At 42.5% G+C, this 16,080-nt stretch overlaps 1 protein-coding gene across 2 annotated transcripts; it reads left to right on the top strand.

Moving 5' to 3' along the window:
- The first annotated feature begins 437 nt into the window (after window positions 1–437).
- On the top strand, window positions 438–8,804 carry LOC132635379 (uncharacterized). Of its 2 annotated transcripts, XM_060351759.1 has the most exons (6): window positions 438–1,066; window positions 2,177–2,227; window positions 3,328–3,413; window positions 4,059–5,528; window positions 7,420–7,470; window positions 8,589–8,804. In XM_060351759.1, exons 4-5 carry the CDS (start codon window positions 4,061–4,063, stop codon window positions 7,428–7,430), a joined length of 1,479 nt encoding a protein of 492 aa, XP_060207742.1. In that variant the 5' UTR covers window positions 438–1,066; window positions 2,177–2,227; window positions 3,328–3,413; window positions 4,059–4,060; the 3' UTR covers window positions 7,431–7,470; window positions 8,589–8,804. The 2 variants fall into 2 exon arrangements, with proteins under 2 accessions (XP_060207742.1, XP_060207734.1); XM_060351751.1 differs by lacking the exon at window positions 7,420–7,470.
- The last annotated feature ends 7,276 nt before the right edge of the window (window positions 8,805–16,080 follow it).

Here is a 16,080-nt window from a genome sequence, read left to right as displayed (position 1 = left end):
TCGTTTACTTGCGTACCAACGGAAATTTTTCCGAGGAGTAACATTCTACCCCCCTTAGGAACATTTGTCCTCGAATGTTAAAGGCTTGGGGAATTCTATAAAAAATTCGCCAGAGTTTCCTCTGTAATGTGGCACTACCACCCTGTCACAACAGCCCACAATAACAATGCCTCACAGGGCAATAATACAACAACACTAGAAATTTGGCCACACACGACCTGAATGTATAAAAGGGAAAACATGCATACCTTATGGTTTTGACGTCTCATCTTGGACTTCTTCCGAGGGCTGAAATAAATATGGGTATTTGGATCGCATATTCTCTTCTGCTTCCCATGTCATTTCCTCTCGATTGTTATTTCTCCACAGAACTTTAAATGAGGCCACTTCTTTGTTTCTAAGCCTCCGTACTTGCCTATCTAATTGTTACATCCCGTATTTTTGAACGTCGGATTAATTGTAAGTTGAGGTGGGGCCCACACGTCAAGATTTTTTTTGGGACATGTGACAAATTATATGAATCACATATGTGAAGTTAAACACAACTCAAGAAGGACCCTTGGGCCAAATCAAAGTGGAAGTCCTCCAAACGAATATTTTTAAGAAAACGTTTTCGGGTAACCTGACTTTGGGGGGCAAAAACGATATTATAAGTTTGGAATTTGGAAAAGTACCAAGAAATAGAAGTTGTAGATAATTGAATTAGCTTTCCATCCATAGGTCGTGGGTTCCCAGGTGACGTCGGTACAAGGAGATATGGACGTTTTAAGGCAGAAAGGTCAGTGGGCTAGGCCCAATCCGAGCCCAACCGGGTTAGGCCCATTACCCATGTCCTTATAAGTGCCAATTTCGGCCTTCTTCATCATTTTAACACCAGGAACAACCATAAAATTCTGGAAAGAGAGAGAGGAGCTTTGGAGAGAAAAAAAAAAACAATTTTGACCAAAATCCGAGCCCCGAATCCCGAAGCCCATGAAGGGAAAAGTGTTGTACGCTACGTTGTCTTCAATTTGAGCTAAAAATCAACCAAAGAGGAGAGTGATGACGTGGTGGCTGCCTACTTAAGGTAATATGTAGGTTCTTTTTCATTGCTAACAAGTTTATTTAAAGTTTTAACGGATTAGAACGGGAAAAATAGCGATATAAATTCGTCAGTTGGTATTGTGAATTATGGAATGAGATTTGAAGAGAATTTTGGATGAAAATAAATGTAGTTAACTTGTAGAATGTGGAGGATGTTGCTATTGATGTTGTTAGTATTAATTTCGACTTCATTACGGAAATAAAAATTATGAAATAGCTATATGTGAATTGTTATGTTGGTTGGTGAATTTAGAAGGATGCTAGTCCATATTAGCATGGAAATTGGTTGTAGGAAATTATGTCATTTTAATGTGATTTTATGACATTATGGAAAAGAAGTTAATAAAGTGTGGATTATTGTTGTTGGATATGAATTTGTAAGTAGAAAATGTGTTGTGATGGTTTTGTTGCATATGTAGGAATGTTGGGTGGAATTGATGGAATTGTTTAAATCCTTGGGTATTGATTGGAGTGTTATTGAATTATGTTTGAATAACCTTGAGTTAGTGAATGAATATGAGAATGGTGATATTAGCTTGATATTGTGAAGTTGAAATGGAATGTAGAAGGTTATGTCATTTTAGAATGATTTTATGATATTATGGAAATGAAGTTGTTAAGGTGCAAATCATGATTATTGTTGATGAACTTGGAAGACGGAAACATGTTATGAATAAGTATGCTAAAGATTAGAAGCTTTGGGTGAATTATGACTTTGGTGGAAAGTTTGTATATTTTGTATACCTTATGAATATTTTTGTGGAAATGATATGAAATGCTTCTAAATTATATTGTGATGATCTAGATTAATGATGAATGTGAAACCATTGAGATTGGTTTGGAAATTGAAGTTGAAATGAAGGTTATGACATTATGTTGGAAAGATGGCAAGTTAAGTTATATTGTGTTTATAGTGATTGTTGTTGTTGTTGATGTTGCTGTTGGGTTGTTGTTGATTGTTTTGGCCGAGTTGAATTCTCGGGGATGTTATATGTATAGGGGAAGTGCTGCCGAAATTTCGGTAGACAAATATAAAGTTAAGTGAATTCTTAAAGTCTTGTAATTCCTAATTGGTAACTTTGACCTTTTGTAGATTCGGAGTGAAACGGGATTTGAGTTTTGGCGAACGTAAGACGCATATAAGGTATGTAAAGCTATCCCGATTCTTCTCTTGGCATGTCCTAGATGTACTAGGCTTGGATTTACGCCTCGGGGAATATTCTGTCCATCGGAATCCGCGTTTGAAATCGTCGCTTTTTCATTCAATAGAATTGAATTCCTTAAGTATGCTTTGATGAAAAATTATGAAAAAATTTCCCAAATTGCTTAGGAAGTTATGGAATGTCCTAGAACCTTTGTAGGTGACCCCATAAGCTTAAAAATACGTAATTTGAGCCCACCGCTTCATTGGTTCCGAGGTGGGCCCACTATTTCCAATTTTACCCTTTATGTGTCTATGACTTGTCTTCGAGCGTTTTCGTTAGAGATACTCTAACTACTCCTTTATCTACTAAATAAAAACTATTTTAAATATTTCATTAAGTCTTATAAATTGTTTTGAATCTTGAAAACGATCTCGGATAGATTATGCCTCCGTAACCCGTTATGACATCTAAATTTACTTACTATGTTTCCGTCCGATTTCATTGATTTGATTTGACATTCGATATGCCTCATTGAGTCTCTGGAAATATATATATATATATATATATATATATATATATGGTATTTTTAGTGCATTTAGTTTCTCACTACTCCGTTCGTGGATGCCTCAATGTTTCCCCCACTGAGCCCGGGCCAGGATATGTTGTCAAGCGTGATCCTTTGCATTGTTCGCCGTGCCTCGATGTGAGGGGGCAGGTATATGCGTACATGGGTTTGTGGAGTATGCGGTGCCATGTACGCTTGTTCTGATATGATTTGCTATGGCCATCTGATATGACATATTATGTTACGGGGTTATGCCCCTGTTCTGATTCTTCTGTGTTGTGGCACCAGCGTCGGGAGGGTGGCCACGTTCTGTCTGCCGAGTCCCTTGGCAGGGGCCGGATTTGATGTGACATATGTTTCTGTACACACTCTGCATGTTTTGAAAATATGTATCTGATACTTTGGGTTTTCTATTTACTTTCTGTACGTTCTGTACCAGTTATGATTTTGTTTCTGTAATTCAGGCTTTGCATATTCAGTACATATTTCGTACTGACCCCCTTTCTTCGGGGGCTGCGTTTTCATGCCGCGCAGGTACCGACGACAGGTTTGCTGAGCCGTCCGCTTAGGATCTTATTCTCCTATTTTGGAGCGCTCTCTTATCCAGAGCCCATCTTTTGGTATAGTCTGTCACTACTGTATATATATATATATTCTCGTTCATGGGTATGGCGGGGCCCTGTCCCGTCATATGATTCTGTCGGTCTGTTTAGAGGTCTGTGGACATGTTTGTGGGTTAGGGTCTTTCTGTATGGATGTATGTACATGTCGTTTGGGCGATCCCATACGCCGAGGCGGCCGGTCCGCGTATGTTTATATTGCTTGGTTAGCCCTGTGTGGCTTTTGTTGGTATTTTCTGCGTGCAGGGTATATTGGATAGTCCGTAAAACAAAGGAAACTCTGTCGAAATTTTTCTGGAAATTACCTAAATTTGAAATAAAGCCTTGTCGGCTTCCGCCATATACTAGAATGAGTTGATAGAATTTGAGATAATATTTGATAGATGGGTTCGGGTGCCCAGATCGGGCACTAGTCACGGCCGACGGGGTTGGGTCGTGACAGAAGTGGTATTAGAGCGGTTTGGTTCTCGGAATGTCTACAGACCGTGTCTAGTAGAGTCTTGTTTATCGGTGTGTTGTGCACCACATCTATAAACAGGAGGCTACAGGGCATTTAGGATGCTACCCTTCCTTCTTATCTTAGATCGTGCGATAGAGCGATATTATCAGGATGATTCCTCCCTAACGAATTGTTTTGTTTTTCAGCCATGCCTCCGAAGAAAGCGACAGCTGCCCAGAAGGGCAAGTCAGTAGCAGCCGGAGAGACTAGTCGGGCTCAGAAAGTCACTCGGACCCTTGCTCAAATTATGCAAGATACTGCGCCCCGGCCAACCGACTCTACTACATCATCATCATCGGAGGAGTCTGGAGCAGCAGCCGCTGCCACTATGGATCAGGGGGCGGCTTCACCAGTAGCTCCAGAGGTTCCAGTACCTGAGCCTCCAGCTCCACAGCGAGGGGCTGAGGATCGGGCTATGAGAGATGCGGTCCAGTTGTTGACCAGACTGGTAGCAGGGCAGGTTCATAGGCACGGACTTGGGGATGGTCGTGCAGACAGACGTGACAGTTCGAGAGCTCGTGAGTTCCTGACCTGTAATCCTCCAGAGTTCTTCGGGACAAAGCCCGAGGAGGATCCTGAGGAGTTTATCAGGAAGATGCGGCGCACTTTGCATTTGATTAATGCTTCCGCGACAGAGTCAGTCACGTTGGCTTCGTACCGGTTGTATGATGTAGCGGCTAATTGGTACGAGTCATGGGAGTTATCCAGAGGTGACGGCGCTCCCCCAGCAGTTTGGGATGATTTTTCTCAGGCCTTTCTTAGCCATTTTCTGCCTCCGGAGTTACGGCGGGCCAGGGGTGACAGATTCTTATTGCTGAGACAGAGGGGCCGCAGTGTTCGAGAGTACAGTATGGAGTTCGACTCATTGGCCCGATATGCACCTGCTGTGGTAGCTACTATGGCTGACAGGATGCACAGGTATATTATGGGGCTGGACCGTTATTTTGTCGACAGTTGCTTGGTATTGGCCGCTCAGCCTGATATGGATATTGCCCGGATTCAGGCGCACGCTCAGGGCATGGAGGACCGGCACAGGGGTCATCAGCCCGATAGGAGTCAGGATCGGAGACAGCCCAAGAGGGCCAGATCATCTGGGTATTTTGAGGAATTTCGGAGTGGGCAGCCTCAGCAGCAGCAGCAGTCTAGCAGGCATTCTTCCCAGCCGGCACAGAGCACACCTCCGCAGTTCTCAGGCAGGAGATTTGATAGCCCAGGGTATTTAGGAGCAGGCCAGAGCTCCGGGGTTTCAGGTTCGCGGGTAGACAGAAGTTCCGGTCAGACGAGGCCACCCAGGCCTCAGTGTTCTTATTGTGGGAGATACCACCCGGGAGAGTGCTACCGTGCTACAGGTGCTTGTTATTCTTGTGGCCGCCAGGGCCATACTGTGAGAGAGTGTCCGTATAAGGGTAATTTGGGAGGTCCAGCGCAGCCTACCGGATTAGTCGCTGGGTCATCGTCTCCTTCGATAGCCATGCGCCCTGCGGGGCAGGGTACGTCGACATCAGCAAGCCGCGGCAGAGGTCGTGGCAGGGCTCCCAGTTCAAGCGGTCCTTCGAACCGCATCTATGCCTTGACTAGTCGACAGGACCCGGAGGCGCTACCAAACGCGGATACAGGTATACTAATGTCTTTTTCGAAATATAAGTGTATTAACAGATTTAGCCTCTACTAAGTGATATATTTTCCCCAAAATGCTTACAAGACCCTATAAGATTAATTTAACATTCGAGGACGAATGTTCTAAAGGGAGGGAGGATGTTACATCCCGTATTTTTGAACGTCGGATTAATTGTAAGTTGAGGTGGGGCCCACACGTCAAGATTTTTTTTGGGACATGTGACAAATTATATGAATCACATATGTGAAGTTAAACACAACTCAAGAAGGACCCTTGGGCCAAATCAAAGTGGAAGTCCTCCAAACGAATATTTTTAAGAAAACGTTTTCGGGTAACCTGACTTTGGGGGGCAAAAACGATATTATAAGTTTGGAATTTGGAAAAGTACCAAGAAATAGAAGTTGTAGATAATTGAATTAGCTTTCCATCCATAGGTCGTGGGTTCCCAGGTGACGTCGGTACAAGGAGATATGGACGTTTTAAGGCAGAAAGGTCAGTGGGCTAGGCCCAATCCGAGCCCAACCGGGTTAGGCCCATTACCCATGTCCTTATAAGTGCCAATTTCGGCCTTCTTCATCATTTTAACACCAGGAACAACCATAAAATTCTGGAAAGAGAGAGAGGAGCTTTGGAGAGAAAAAAAAAACAATTTTGACCAAAATCCGAGCCCCGAATCCCGAAGCCCATGAAGGGAAAAGTGTTGTACGCTACGTTGTCTTCAATTTGAGCTAAAAATCAACCAAAGAGGAGAGTGATGACGTGGTGGCTGCCTACTTAAGGTAATATGTAGGTTCTTTTTCATTGCTAACAAGTTTATTTAAAGTTTTAACGGATTAGAACGGGAAAAATAGCGATATAAATTCGTCAGTTGGTATTGTGAATTATGGAATGAGATTTGAAGAGAATTTTGGATGAAAATAAATGTAGTTAACTTGTAGAATGTGGAGGATGTTGCTATTGATGTTGTTAGTATTAATTTCGACTTCATTACGGAAATAAAAATTATGAAATAGCTATATGTGAATTGTTATGTTGGTTGGTGAATTTAGAAGGATGCTAGTCCATATTAGCATGGAAATTGGTTGTAGGAAATTATGTCATTTTAATGTGATTTTATGACATTATGGAAAAGAAGTTAATAAAGTGTGGATTATTGTTGTTGGATATGAATTTGTAAGTAGAAAATGTGTTGTGATGGTTTTGTTGCATATGTAGGAATGTTGGGTGGAATTGATGGAATTGTTTAAATCCTTGGGTATTGATTGGAGTGTTATTGAATTATGTTTGAATAACCTTGAGTTAGTGAATGAATATGAGAATGGTGATATTAGCTTGATATTGTGAAGTTGAAATGGAATGTAGAAGGTTATGTCATTTTAGAATGATTTTATGATATTATGGAAATGAAGTTGTTAAGGTGCAAATCATGATTATTGTTGATGAACTTGGAAGACGGAAACATGTTATGAATAAGTATGCTAAAGATTAGAAGCTTTGGGTGAATTATGACTTTGGTGGAAAGTTTGTATATTTTGTATACCTTATGAATATTTTTGTGGAAATGATATGAAATGCTTCTAAATTATATTGTGATGATCTAGATTAATGATGAATGTGAAACCATTGAGATTGGTTTGGAAATTGAAGTTGAAATGAAGGTTATGACATTATGTTGGAAAGATGGCAAGTTAAGTTATATTGTGTTTATAGTGATTGTTGTTGTTGTTGATGTTGCTGTTGGGTTGTTGTTGATTGTTTTGGCCGAGTTGAATTCTCGGGGATGTTATATGTATAGGGGAAGTGCTGCCGAAATTTCGGTAGACAAATATAAAGTTAAGTGAATTCTTAAAGTCTTGTAATTCCTAATTGGTAACTTTGACCTTTTGTAGATTCGGAGTGAAACGGGATTTGAGTTTTGGCGAACGTAAGACGCATATAAGGTATGTAAAGCTATCCCGATTCTTCTCTTGGCATGTCCTAGATGTACTAGGCTTGGATTTACGCCTCGGGGAATATTCTGTCCATCGGAATCCGCGTTTGAAATCGTCGCTTTTTCATTCAATAGAATTGAATTCCTTAAGTATGCTTTGATGAAAAATTATGAAAAAATTTCCCAAATTGCTTAGGAAGTTATGGAATGTCCTAGAACCTTTGTAGGTGACCCCATAAGCTTAAAAATACGTAATTTGAGCCCACCGCTTCATTGGTTCCGAGGTGGGCCCACTATTTCCAATTTTACCCTTTATGTGTCTATGACTTGTCTTCGAGCGTTTTCGTTAGAGATACTCTAACTACTCCTTTATCTACTAAATAAAAACTATTTTAAATATTTCATTAAGTCTTATAAATTGTTTTGAATCTTGAAAACGATCTCGGATAGATTATGCCTCCGTAACCCGTTATGACATCTAAATTTACTTACTATGTTTCCGTCCGATTTCATTGATTTGATTTGACATTCGATATGCCTCATTGAGTCTCTGGAAATATATATATATATATATATATATATATATATATATATATATATATATATATGGTATTTTTAGTGCATTTAGTTTCTCACTACTCCGTTCGTGGATGCCTCAATGTTTCCCCCACTGAGCCCGGGCCAGGATATGTTGTCAAGCGTGATCCTTTGCATTGTTCGCCGTGCCTCGATGTGAGGGGGCAGGTATATGCGTACATGGGTTTGTGGAGTATGCTGTGCCATGTACGCTTGTTCTGATATGATTTGCTATGGCCATCTGATATGACATATTATGTTACGGGGTTATGCCCCTGTTCTGATTCTTCTGTGTTGTGGCACCAGCGTCGGGAGGGTGGCCACGTTCTGTCTGCCGAGTCCCTTGGCAGGGGCCGGATTTGATGTGACATATGTTTCTGTACACACTCTGCATGTTTTGAAAATATGTATCTGATACTTTGGGTTTTCTATTTACTTTCTGTACGTTCTGTACCAGTTATGATTTTGTTTCTGTAATTCAGGCTTTGCATATTCAGTACATATTTCGTACTGACCCCCTTTCTTCGGGGGCTGCGTTTTCATGCCGCGCAGGTACCGACGACAGGTTTGCTGAGCCGTCCGCTTAGGATCTTATTCTCCTATTTTGGAGCGCTCTCTTATCCAGAGCCCATCTTTTGGTATAGTCTGTCACTACTGTATATATATATATATTCTCGTTCATGGGTATGGCGGGGCCCTGTCCCGTCATATGATTCTGTCGGTCTGTTTAGAGGTCTGTGGACATGTTTGTGGGTTAGGGTCTTTCTGTATGGATGTATGTACATGTCGTTTGGGCGATCCCATACGCCGAGGCGGCCGGTCCGCGTATGTTTATATATTGCTTGGTTAGCCCTGTGTGGCTTTTGTTGGTATTTTCTGCGTGCAGGGTATATTGGATAGTCCGTAAAACAAAGGAAACTCTGTCGAAATTTTTCTGGAAATTACCTAAATTTGAAATAAAGCCTTGTCGGCTTCCGCCATATACTAGAATGAGTTGATAGAATTTGAGATAATATTTGATAGATGGGTTCGGGTGCCCAGATCGGGCACTAGTCACGGCCGACGGGGTTGGGTCGTGACACTAATATGGCAATGGGTATTTCATCATAAGTTAACTTTTCTGTCACTTGAATATCATTCACTGGGACGATCCTCGTAGGATCTCCAACACACTTTCGAAGCATCGAGACATGAAATACTGGATGGACTGACTCCAAATCTGGAGGTAGATCTAGCTCATAGGCCACCTTGCCTATTTTGCGCACAATTTCGTATGGCCCAATATACCGGGGACTGAGCTTCCCCTTTTTGCCAAATCTCATCACGCCCTTCATCGGCGACACTTTCAAGAATACCCAATCTTTCACTTCGAACTCTAAGTCTCTTCGACGATTATCCGCATAGGACTTCTAACGACTTTGAGCCACTAGCAATCGATCTTGTATAAGCTTAACTTTCTCTATTGCTTGCTGGACCAAGTCTGGCCCTATCAACTTAGCTTCTCCGGTTTCAAACCACCCAATTGGGGATCTACACTTTCGCCCATATAGAGCTTCATACGGTGCCATTTGAATGCTAGAATGGTAACTGTTATTGTAAGCAAACTCAATGAGTGGCAAATGGTCATCCCAATTTCCTCCAAAATCTATCATACATGCCCGTAACATATCTTCAAGAGTCTGAATAGTACGTTCAGCTTGCCCATCGGTCTGTGGGTGAAATGCCGTGCTTAGGCGCACTTGGGTCCCTAAACCTTCTTGGAAATACCCCCAAAACTTGGTTGTAAACTGAGTTCCTCTATCGGAGATAATAGATACCGGAACGCCATGGAGTCTCACTATCTCTTTAAGATAAAGCTTGGCATAATCTTCTGCCATATAGGTCATTCTGACCGGTAAGAAATGCGCTGACTTTGTGAGCCTATCCACGATCACCCATATAGAATCATATTTACGTCGAGAACGGGGTAACCCTGTAATGAAATCCATATTAATCACTTTCCACTTCTAAGTTGGGATTTCTATAACTTGCAATAAGCCACCCGGCTTTTGGTGTTCTATCTTCACTTGTTGGCAATTAGGACACTGAGCTACGAATTCTGCTACGTCATTCTTCATCACATTCCACCAGTATATAGCCTTAAGATCATGATACATTTTCGTCGCTCCGGGGTGAACGGAGTAACGGGAACAATGAGCTTCTCTCAAAATCTGATGGCGTAGACCTGCCACATCGGGAACACATAACCTGCCTTGACATCGGAGAACTCCGTCTTCTGAAATGTAAAATGATGACTCCTCCTTCTGAGGGAGTGTATCTCTATACTGCATTAGCATAGGATCCTCATATTGTCGCTCTTTTACTTCCGGTACTAACGATGAAACTGCTCAATTCTGAATAGTAGCTCCGCTGCTACCTGAGTCCACCACTCGGACTCCTAGGCTAGCTAACTGCTGAAGATCACGGGCCATCTCTTTCTTTTCTGGTCGTACCTCACTTAGACTTCCCATCGACCTACGGCTAAGAGCATCAGCCACAACATTTGCCTTTCCGGGGTGGTATAGGATTTCAACATCATAGTCTGTTAGCAACTCTAGCCATCGTCGTTGCCGCAAATTCAACTCTTTCTGCATGAAGATGTACTGGAGACTCTTATGATCTGTATAAATATCCACGTGGACACCATATAAGTAATGTCTCCATATCTTTAAAGCATGGACCACCGTGGCCAATTCTAAGTCATGGGTAGGATAATTCTGCTCATGTTTCCGTAATTGTCTAGAAGCATACGCAATCACCTTGCCATTTTGCATCAATACACAGCCTAGCCCGACGCCTGAAGCATCACAATAAATAACATATCCTTCCAATCCCTCTGGAAGTGTCAAGACTGGGGCTGAAGTCAGTCGGTCTTTCAACTCTTGAAAACTACGCTCGCAAGCATCTGTCCATTGAAACTTAGTTGACTTCTGAGTCAACTTGGTGAGCGGTGCAAAAATAGAAGAGAAACCCTCAACAAATCTTCTGTAATAACCGACTAAGCCCAAAAAGCTACGAACCTCTGTAGGGGTCGTGGGCCTTGGCCAGGTCTTCACGGCCTCAATCTTTTGGCTATCCCCTCGAATACCGTCAGCTGCAATAATGTGGCCCAGAAATGCCACTGAGTTCAACCAAAACTCGCATTTGGAAAACTTCGCGAATAACTCTCGAGTTCGAAGAACTCCAAGGACAACACGCAAGTGATCCGCATGTTCTTCCTCGGATCTAGAATACACTAGGATATCATCGACGAATACAATCACGAATAAATACAGAAAAGGCTTGAATACATTATTCATTAAGTCCATAAACACTGCCGGTGCATTAGTTAGCCCAAACGACATTACTCGAAACTCGAAATGACCATATCTTGTTCTGATAGCTGTCTTAGGGATATCTTTCTCCCTAACTCTTACTTGGTGATACCCGGACCTCAAATCAATCTTTGAAAACCATTTGGCACCTTGCAATTGATCAAATAAATCATCAATCCTCGGGAGGGGATACTTGTTCTTAATTGTCACTTTATTCAATTGCCGATAATCAATGCACATTCTCAAAGAGCCATCCTTCTTCCGGACGAAAATACGGGTGCTCCCCACGGGGATGAACTAGGCCTAATGAAGCCTTTTTCAAGCAAGTCTTTTAATTGCTCCTTTAACTCTTTCAACTCCGTGGGTGCCATCCTATAGGGAGGAATAGATATAGGTTTAGTGTCTGGCAACACATCAATCGCAAAATCTATCTCTCGCTCAGGAGGAAGGCCTGGAAGCTCTTCCGGGAACACATCCGGAAATTCGTTCACTACCGGAACTGACGGAAGAGTCGGCGACTCAGCTTCTACATCTTGAACTCGCACTAGGTGATAAATACACCCTTTCGTGATCATCTTCCTTGCCTTTAGATACAAAATAAACCTACCTTTTGGTGATGCCGCATTCCCTTTCCATTCTAAGAGTGGTTCTCTCGGAAACTGGAAATGAACCATCTTCATTCGGCAATCAACATTGGCATAACAAGAAGCCAACCAATCCATGCCCATAATAACGTCAAAATCTACCATTTCTAGCTCATGCAAATCAATCATGGTACAACGATCACAAATCACAATTACACAATTCCTGTATACTCGGCTAGCTATTACCGATTCACCCACGGGTGTAGACACCTCAAAAGGTTTGATAGACTCCGGCTCAATTATAAATCGACCCGCAATATATGGAGTAACATATGATAATGTGGAGCCCGGATCAATCAAAGCATATACATCATGAGAAAATACCGATAATATACATGTGACCACATCAGGAGAAGACTAAAGATCTTGGCGTCCAGCCAAAGCATAAATACGGTGCTGAGGACCGCTAGTACTGGGAGCTCTGCCCCTACCCCTAATATGGGCGACTGGCGCATGTGAACCTGGCCCCGTAGGGCGTACAGATGTCGAAGATCTAGCTACCGACCCTGATGGCTGGGTCCTACCTCTACCCTGCACTGAGGGGCAATCACGCATAATATGGCCTGGCCGACCACATGAATAGCAAGCGTATGAACCTGATCGGCACTGACCCCAATGTAACTTTCCACACTGAGAACATCATGGTACGGGTGGCCTTGGCTGGCCTGAATCACCTCTAAACTGAGACCCCGAATAACCTTGACTCGGCTCGGAACGAGTAGATCTGTCAAATCTCTACCCTGTGAACTGTGGAGGTGTACTAGTCATAGAATAGCCTGAATGGCTGGGAAACTGCTGTCTGTGTCCTCCCCTGGACTCGCTCCTCGAACCCGAAGGTCTGGCCCTCTTGTTATGGCCCCTATCCTGCTCACGTTCATTTCTCCGCTGCTGTAGGTGTTCCTCTAATTCCTGAGCATGTGCCTGAATGCGTGCAATATCCATGCCATCCTGAAGGGACGTAGTCAAAAATTTATCCATCAAGTGTGGCCCTAGGCCTTTCACAAACCGGTGCACCCGATCATCCATATCCGCTACCATAGCCGAAGCATACCTAGCCAAGGAATTGAAGCGGAGACTATACTCTGTAGCACTCATGCTACCTTGCCTCAGATTCAAGAATTTATCGGCCCTAGCTCGCCGAACTTCTGGAGGCATGTAGTGACGGAGAAAAGCATCGACAAACTCTTGCCAGACCGGCAAAGGTGCATTGGCTCCCCGCGAAGCCATCCAAACCGTATACCACTGGATTGAGACCTCCCTCAATCTGTATGACGCTAGCTCCACCGATTCGGTGTCTGAAGCATGTATCAACCGGAGCGTCCTTAGCATACCATCAATAAAGTCCTGGGGATCCTCCTCCAATTTCGACCCAAAGAATTCCAGGGGTTTCAAAGCAATGAAGTCACGGGCCCTTGCACTAACAGTCCTATCACCTTGCCCTGCGCTTGGCCTCTGAGTCTGGGCCACAACCAACTGAGTCAACAAATTAATGGCCTCTCTCACATCTTGGCCTGAAGCATTCGGTGGAGGAGCTGGAGCTGGGGCTGAGGCTCCCACGTGCTCCTCAGTAATAGGCACTGTCTGGGAGGACTGAGATTGAGCCGCACTCTGGGACTCATCGTCCTCTACTACCGGTGGCGGCGCTCTTTCAGCCCGCTTTTCTGCCACCGTCTTGCCCTTTTGGGCTGCTGTAGACTTTTTCTTTTTAGGCATCTCTGAAATACACAACACACGATTTAGGAACAAGAATTTCTTACATCATAGCTCTATCGCACGATCCTTATGAAGAAAGAAGGTCATATATTCCTAAGATGTCCGCAGCTTCTCGTTTATAAGTGTGGCGCGCAACACACCCATAACCAAGACTCTACTAGACACGGCTCGTAGACACATCCTAGGACTGAACTGCTCTGATACCACTTTTGTCACGACCCGACTCGGGGCCGCGACGAGCACCCGGTGCTAACCCACCCGAGCACCCTCTTAGCTTACTCTTATACTTACATCTAGGTGATCCACATAATCATACATGCATTTCCATTCATTCGTCAACTAGTCCCATATGTACAACCGCACATTTATATCATCATAGGCATTCATGCCACATCAATATACATGGGCCAACGTGGCCAACAAAATGATATACAAAACATAGGCCGACAAGGCCAAACACATCTACCCACACACACACATGTCTACGAGCCTCTAAGAGTATAACATATCACATTAGCGGGACAGGACCCCGCTATGCCCATAATTATATACACAAAAGATTGAGTACCCAAAAGATATGGCTCCGAAGGAAATTTAGCTCTCTATGAAATCTCCGAATAAGCAGCTAAGGATCAAATTTGTCTCCCTGCGCACCTGCGGGCATGACGCAACGTCCACAAACAAAAGGACGTCAGTACGAAGAATGTACTGAGTATGTAAAGCATGATCAACATCAATATAGAAGCATAATAGATAACATATGAAGATAGCATAGGAGGGGAGACAGTAATATCATCATCATGTCGCTTACTTGCATACACCGTCGTTCGTATCCCATAATAATACTCGTACCATACTTGTGCTCATATTCGTATACATGTCCTTTTTCGTATTCCTATACATAGTCTTTTCACATTCATATTCATATTATATACATAGTCATTTCATATACATAGCATTTACATAGCATACCCGACCTCATGGGATCGGTGTCTTATACATACTTGGCCAACCAAGGATCAAGGTCATACATACCTGGCCCTACCAAGGCATCAGGGTTATCCGTACCCTCTGCAGAGGTGTGCGCGCGTTACTTAATCGTATACATACTTTATACATAATCATATACATATATATATATCCTGCCCGGCGTTATAAGCTCGGGGTATCATTATAGCCCTTCATAGGCACATATACATACATCATAGCTCGTAAGCATCTTTAATCTCATTTTACTCTTATCATCATTTCTATCCTCATCACTATCGTTACATCTACATTATGGACTTACTCGTCAAGCGAGGAACATAGTAAAATCATAGTACATATCAAGGATCATGAGCTTATAAGCTCGGAATGCCAACCATGTGGAGACAACATACTCATATAGAGGAATTTAGGAATTTGGCCAAGAACCATGCCTTATGAAAGAAGGGTTAGCCTTACATACCTTTCCGTCGAATTATTCTACACTTGCACGTTCCCTTCCAATGCTAGCGTTTATACCTTCATTAATGTTATAACAATGGCCATTAGTCATTCACATTAATCACATTATCTAGATTCCTCAATTTGCCTCTAATTCACCCACATTCATGATTATAACACCCATCTTCGTCCATTCGTCTAAAGTGTTTAGTTCATGATCTTAATACCATTTATAACACATTCATATCACAACACAACAGCATTCATAACTCAATTCAAACTATTTCTCAAAATGTCACTATTTATCATTCATGACCTAGTTGACCACATTTTCTACAATCCATGTATTTTAATTCTTCAATACCTTAAACATCTTGTAAAAATAATGAATCTTACCTTAGAAGTTGTAGGAACAAGCTTTGGTTGATAATACTCTTCTTTGAGCAAAACCCTAGTTTTTCTCCATTTGGATTTCTTGACTTGGATGATCCTTGATGACTCCCTTATCCTTGATTCAATTGTCTTAATGTTATGGATGACTTATAACCCTTGGAAACTCATATAATAAATGTAGAGAGAAGTTCTAGAGAGAAGTGGTGTAATGTTGTAAATGAAATAAGACAAGTCTTGATCCTTATATTTAATGAATTGAAAAATCTGTGCTGGGTGAACAGTGGTCGTCCATGGAGGTTTACGGTCCGTATTTCAGTTTACGAACCGTCCCTCGTAGTCGTTTTTAAGCTTAAGCAGAACCAGAAACTTTGGCCTGCATGCATGGTGATTTACGACCATGCTTTACGGGCCGTAAATCACTTTACGGTCCGTCCACTAAGTCGTATTTTAGCCATTTCCTCAGCTGGCAGAAAGTTGAAGTTGGACATGCCAGTTTACGATGTCAAGTTTACG

This window comes from Lycium barbarum, chromosome 1, assembly GCF_019175385.1.
Source record: "Lycium barbarum isolate Lr01 chromosome 1, ASM1917538v2, whole genome shotgun sequence".
Lineage (NCBI taxonomy): Eukaryota > Viridiplantae > Streptophyta > Magnoliopsida > Solanales > Solanaceae > Lycium > Lycium barbarum.
Note: the sequence above shows the minus strand (reverse complement) of the source record. Positions and strands in the feature narration are given on the sequence as shown.